We start from the raw sequence: 6,732 nt of genomic DNA, 5'->3' as shown, positions 1-6,732 counted from the left end.
GCGTCGCCTAGCAGAGGAGTTAGGGGGTGAGGCTGGAGAATCTGAGGTGAAATTTTTATTTTCCTGCTAAGGCGTCGCCTAGCAGAGGAGTTAGAGGGTGAGGGTGGAGAATCTTTATTTTCCTGCTAAGGCGTCGCCTAGCAGAGGAGTTAGAGGGTGAGGGTGGAGAATCTGAGGTGAAATCTTATTTTCCTGCTAAGGTGTCGCCTAGCAGAGGAGTTAGAGGGTGAGGGTGGAGAATCTGAGGTGAAATTTTTATTTTCCTGCTAAGGCGTCGCCTAGCTGAGGAGTTAGAGGGTGAGGGTGGAGAATCTTTATTTTCCTGCTAAGGCGTCACCTAGCAGAGGAGTTAGAGGGTGAGGGTGGAGAATATGAGGTGAAATTTTTATTTTCCTGCTAAGGCGTCGCCTAGAAGAGGAGTTAGAGGGTGATGGTGGAGAATTTTTATTTTCCTGATAAGGCGTCGCCTAGCAGAGGAGTTAGAGTGTGAGGGTGGAGAATCTGAGGTGAAATTTTTATTTTCCTGCTAGGGCGTCGCCTAACAGAGGAGTTAGAGGGTGAGGGTGGAGAATCATTTTTTTCCTGCTAAGGCGTCGCTTAGCAGATGAGTTAGAGGATGAGGGTGGAGAATCTGAGGTGAAATCTTTATTTTCCTGCTAAGGCGTCTTCTAGCAGAGGAGTTAGAGGGTTAGGGTGGAGAATCTGAGGTGAAATTTTTATTTTCCTGCTAAGGCGTCGCCTAGCAGAGGAGTTAGAGGGTGAGGATGGAGAATCTTTATTTTCCTGCTAAGGCGTCGCCTAGCAGAGGAGTTAGAGGTTGAGGGTGGAGAATATGAGGTGAAATTTTTATTTTCCTGCTAAGGCGTCGCCTAGCAGAGTAGTTAGAGGGTGATGGTGGCGAATTTTTATTTTCCTGCTAAGGCGTTGCCTAGCAGAATAGTTAGAGTGTGAGGGTGGAGAATCTTTATTTTCTTGCTAAGGCATCGCCTAGCAGAGGAGTTAGAGGATGACGAGATGAAATTTTTATTTTCCTGCTAAGGCGTCGCCTAGCAGAGGAGTTAGAGGGTGATGGTGGAGAATTTTTATTTTCCTGCTAAAGTGTTGTCTAGCAGAGGAGTTAGAGTGTGAGAGTGGAGAATTTTTATTTTCCTGCCAAAGCCCGGCTTAGCAGAGGAGTTACGAGATGATGAGGTGAGAGTTTTATTTTCCCGCTAAGGCCCGGCTTAGCAGAGGAGTTACGAGATGATGAGGTGAGAGTTTTATTTTCCTGCTAAGACATCACCTAGCATTGGAGTTAGAGTGTGGGAGGTTGAAGTTTTATTTTTCCTACTAAGGACTATTCTAGCAGAGGAAACAAGGGCACGAGGAAATGAGAATTATTTTCTTTCAAAAGCTTAGTAGAGGACCTTGAAGATAGGGGCGATGAGGGCATACCTATTAGAAAAATTTATTTGGTTTGTCGTTAACGAACGATGTTTGCCGCTGCAAAAATTACGGGGATCGACCTGTCCGATCAGGTCGCGGGGATCGACCTACCCGGTCAGGTCGTGGGGGTTTGGGGGCAACGCCCACAAAAGCTCTTCAGGTCGTGGGCTCAGGCTGTTGGGCGAGCACGTGAGGCGAGTGATGTGGGCGAGACGGCTAGGGGCTCGGCCGAGGGCTTGCTGGCGAGGGGGCCTTGGGCGAGAGGGCGAAGGGGCGAGACGGGAGGGGCGAGTGTCGGCAGGAGCAGGCGAGAGCTGTGCTCGACAAGAAGGGCAAGAGGTGAATGGCAAGGGCGAGGGGAGATGCTGTTGGGCGAGGATAGGCTTGGCGAGGGCGAAGGGCATTGGCGGCAGGGAGGGGTAAGGTAGGCGAGGAGGTGGCTAGGGCGAGGGGTGCGCGAAGTGGCGAGGGAGAGGGACGACGCTGTTGGGCGAGGGTGTGAGGGCGAGCTTGCGCGGATGTGGGCGAGAGCGTGCGGGCGGTTGGGCGAGGGTGTGAGGGCTGCTGGGCGAGTGTGAAGCGTGGTGGGCGAGCACTCGGGGTGCGGCTGTGCTATGCAGGTACTCAAGGAAGGGCTAAGGGCTGTGGCGCCGCGGGGTGTGGGCGAGACGGAGGGGGCAAGGGCGTGGGTTATGGCAGGAGAGAAGGGCAGGGACGAGGCGAGATGAAGGCGATAGGACTAGGCTGCACATGCGTTTGAGGAGGGCTATGGCGCGAGGACGGGCGAGGGCTGCGCGAAGGTGTGGTTGTGAGGCAAGATTGTAGCAAGGGCGTAGGCGAGGCGACGAGCGCAAGAGGTTGTGGTCGGCGAGTAAGGGAGCCTAATGTAGATCTGGACCTTCAAATGGGAAGGTGATTTAATTTGTTTCCAAACTTATGGAGACTAATGAGCAGCAAAGGAAAAATGCACAACTCACGCCTTGTAAACCGAGGACAACACAATTAATCGAACTTCGAACCTACGATTCAGTTCGACTTGGGAGGGGGAGACTGGTGATACCCCAGGAATGGCTCCATCAAGATCAGGCCCACTATCCCTGGCACATCCCTATCCCAAATGGAAGACAGGCCCATCAAGGGCCCAGGTATTCTCCTATAAATACCATGTTTGAGTGTTCAGTTGATTCATTCAATATATTGTTTTCAGCAGCACTCTTAGCTGCTCCCCCCATATATCCTCAGTCTCTGACTTGAGCGTCGGAGGGGCTACGCCAGGACACCCTCCTGGCCCCCTCCTAACGGTCTTCTTCGTGATTTCAGGCTCAGGACAATTTCAAAACCTTGCGTCTGTACTAGTGACACTTGCCGGAATCGAATCCTAAATTTCCCGTGAGTATCAATGTCCAACATGTGAGTATAATTTAGTGATCACAAAAATGTACATAGTTGGTAGATAATATATCAAAACGGGAGATTTTATGCCTATCTCTATCCACAGATAGCATCCAATCATGAATCTAAATCCAACGGTTTAAATATTTTAAAAAGAGATGGAATCAAAATCCAACTATCAGGATATAACTTTACTTCTGGTTTCTAAATTTTTGATTTTGATTTAGTTATGTTTTGAAACAATTTGAACTTCTATTTTTTTTAAAAAAAAAAATTATAACTGTCAGAAGAATAATAGTTAGATTTGCGAGTTAATCAAACTAATAAAAGTCAATTTCAATAATTACATTTTAAAACATAATAAATATTTAGTTTTTATTAATAAAATAAAATTAAGAATTAAACTATATTTATATAAATTTAATAATTTACTTGTATAATTTAATTTGTCAACGTATACTACAGAAATTTATTTATATATATATATATATATATATATTATAATCCCAAGTCCTTGATATATTTCAGTGAAAAATTGCTGTTTTTTTTAAAAGGAAAAAAAAAAACCAAAAAGAAATAACAGAGATAATTAAAAACTCTATTTAATAAAATAAATTTTATTTAACTTTGGTTGGATAATTGGATACTATTAACCAACCAAAGTTAATTGGAGTAATAACCATTTATTTGCATTAATGACAAATTTAAAAGATAAAAAGTACCCCACGTACACAGCTGGTAACAATATAATTAGCAATTATAACCACCATGAATTGCGATTATTGTATAATTGACCAAACCCCATTAAAATGCTTGACAACGATTGCAATGGATCTATTAGGGATCATGTATAGTTGTTTTTTCCTTTAAAAAAAAAAAAGAAAAAAGAAACACCAATTTGCCAGAAAAAAGTCAATCATTTCAGCTTATAATATAGTATATTATATTTCGCATGTCATGACATTTAGTGCCGGAAGGTCTTGAATATTTTATTCAAGTGACAAAGTAAAATGGTAGTAATTTAGAATTGATAAAATACTTAGAGAAAAAGCAAGATTAGACGAATAACTTCTCGAATCTATGTTGATGAGATGCTATAGTGGAGGTTTTAATTTCACTGCATATCTAACGATTATTATTATTGATCAAAATAATATATGATATTGATAAATCAAGCCATGAAATATTTGGAAGTCACAATCAAAAAGAACAAATTAATAGTAATAGTAAAAAAAAAAAAGTTTGTTGGCTTAATTGGTCTGGACATTTATATACAGCTGAGCTGACTCTTATTTGGCCGCCAGGGGCCTAAAATCTAGCAAATAAATGAATGGAGTGGTGGTCACCTCCTAACTTTGGTGTTACAAATTTGTTTCGGAACTGCATAAAAGTAATAAATACTCATCAATAAATAACGACTTTAGTACATGTCCTTTTTCTTGTTAAAAAGTTTACTACAAGTGAATTCTACCTGGAAAATTTTGAGGATGAAGAGTCAAGTCCTTGACAGGATCTTCTAGGCCAAGACTCATTTGAACGATGCTGTGCAAGTCGTCTTCGCCAAATGCTCGAAACTGCTGGTGCATATATATTAAGTTCACAGCAAGAAAGAAGTTAAAACGAACTTTTATTCCGAGTTTTATTATCGATCATATGGGTAAAATGTACGAGGAGGCTCAAAGTTTACCTGAGGAAGAATTTCACCAAATGGATCAATAGAAGGTAGAGGGTCAATTAGTTGTTGAGCACTTTGGTGACTGTAAAATGCTGAGGGATCAAATGGGTACAACATTTGTTGGACTTGTGGTTGTAGGATTGCATTTTGTTGAAGTATCTACATGAAGGATAAATAAATCATGTTCATATTAAACTCATCAAATCTTTTGCCCAAAAAAATAGTAGATTTTAAAAGTTTAAAGATAAAAATATGCTCACATTCTTGGAAATAATATTGCTAATGTTAATATCCAGATCTGGATTCACCGAGGATAATTTCATCGACAAGAACTGCAAAATATTAACCAACAAATCAAAAATTAAGGGATTCCATTTAGTCCCAACGGCAGTTCCCCCTGTGAATCGGGGTGAGACCCAATCTCAAATATAATATACCATTTATTTTCACTTCAAATTTCTTAATTTTAAAGTTTTAAAAGTAAAAATATGTCAAATGATGAAGTCGTCACATTTAAACATAATTTTATTCACTCTACCTCAACTTGGCATTGCAAAGACTTCACATAATTTATGATCTCATCAAGCATCAGTGCCTTTCCAGTAACCTGAAACGAAAAATTAACAAGAAAAATTCTAATTAATAAACTACATTCTTATTTTAACATAAGAATTTCAATGAATTTGAACTTCCCTATTTCACACACCTTATTGCAACCTGGCACAAGATCCTGGAGAAGTTTCATCCTTTCACCGATCTTCTCCCGCCGCACCTACCGGAATAACGAAAAAAACAGTCGTAAACCAAGATCGCAGATATAGGCCTTTCTCGAATTTAAAGGTATATTTTTATTAAATAAAAAATTTAATGGATGGTAAAAAGACACAATGGATTATTACTCTTTCAGCAAGACTGTGGCTGTCAGTGGCTTGGCCCCTTCTTGCCCTGACATGGATATAGTCCTTTGGTGGCTCGGCTGTTTCTGCTTTAGCATCTGTAATCACATCTTTGCCACTCTTTATACACTTTTTCGAACGTTTTGTGTTTGCTTCCTCGTCCACATCTAATCCCTTGAAAATTAAATTGAAATAAAAAGGAAAAACAAACACTATTTCAACTCAGAACATTCTTAAATCTTGCCTGAATGATCCCAATAAGGAGAATGATTGATGATGGATCTACCTTAGCTATAATCGAAACATCTTCTTTGGAATGTACACTTGAACTCACTTTTCTTTTACGATGATCGAGCTCGCTTGATGTTTTTGAGCCTGTTTCTGCGCCGGGGATGAATTGCTCGGAAAAAGATGATTCTTCATTGGAGTTCATGCACGACCCTGAAAATCTAGTCTTTTTCTTGTCAGAACCCGATGGCACCGCATCAAAAGGCCTCAATTCTTGACTGTAATTCATGGTTTCTAGCGAAGATCCATCTCTCTTCAGACAAGGGCTGCTCAAGATTCTTGGCAGTACTTTCCCATTCGCCATTGATGGAGAACTAAATTCGTGCTGTAATAATTCAGCATTGTTCTGGCCAAATGGTGGGCTTGCTCTGCCATTTAAACTTCTGCTGCCGAAGCAAGAAAACTTGGAAGCTGATGTGGGCATGTCGATTGGATCATGACAGGGATCACTAGCACTGCCATTGTTCATTCCTGCGTAACGATTCGACGCACCGGAGGCCGGTCGGAAGCCACCAATGCCGCCAAGTTTCCCGATCAATTCACCAAGGAGGAAACAGTCTCCTGACAGGGCCGAGTTGTTGGAGGAAACCATTGAAGGCAAAGAAGCTGACTCGAAATTGTGGGAATTGTTCAGCAGAGGAGTTGGGATCCAAGAAAGATTGCTGCACAGTGCTGCAATTCACTGAATTCCATGCATTTGGCATTGTGTTTTCGAATTGGAATTGTGGGATTCCATTGCTTGGAAAGTATTCTTTCTCCATTTAGTTGTATGGTGAGGAGGAGAAAAGAAGAGAGGGAATGGGAAAGAGAAAAAAGTAAGGTAAGCGATCAAGTTACCAGGGGAGGAAAGGAATTGTTTGACATCTCCATTTCTATGATTCAAATATTTATAAATTTCCTCGTATTTTTTGAATAACTAAAATGATCGAGTTTTTTGTACACAAATATTTAATTATTTGAGTTGATTTAAAACAAAATTCAAGCTGGCAAAATGTATAAATAAAAAATTACTTATTAAGTTGGCCTTCTTTTAAAGTGAAAATATTAATTTTAGTA

At 40.9% G+C, this 6,732-nt stretch overlaps 1 protein-coding gene across 2 annotated transcripts; it reads right to left on the bottom strand.

Moving 5' to 3' along the window:
* Positions 1-3,995: 3,995 nt before the first annotated feature.
* LOC142541620 (transcription factor bHLH62-like) lies at positions 3,996-6,526 on the bottom strand. Of its 2 annotated transcripts, none has more exons than XM_075648109.1 (8): positions 5,675-6,526; positions 5,392-5,562; positions 5,199-5,264; positions 5,031-5,099; positions 4,753-4,824; positions 4,505-4,651; positions 4,289-4,394; positions 3,996-4,197 (listed from the first exon to the last, which is right to left on the bottom strand). In XM_075648109.1, exons 1-8 carry the CDS (start codon positions 6,266-6,268, stop codon positions 4,160-4,162), a joined length of 1,263 nt encoding a protein of 420 aa, XP_075504224.1. In that variant the 5' UTR covers positions 6,269-6,526; the 3' UTR covers positions 3,996-4,159. The 2 variants fall into 2 exon arrangements, with proteins under 2 accessions (XP_075504224.1, XP_075504225.1); XM_075648110.1 differs by having other exon boundaries at positions 4,289-4,391.
* Positions 6,527-6,732: the final 206 nt, after the last annotated feature.

The sequence above is a fragment of the Primulina tabacum genome, chromosome 4 (assembly GCF_025594145.1).
Source record: "Primulina tabacum isolate GXHZ01 chromosome 4, ASM2559414v2, whole genome shotgun sequence".
NCBI lineage: Eukaryota > Viridiplantae > Streptophyta > Magnoliopsida > Lamiales > Gesneriaceae > Primulina > Primulina tabacum.
Note: the sequence above shows the minus strand (reverse complement) of the source record. Positions and strands in the feature narration are given on the sequence as shown.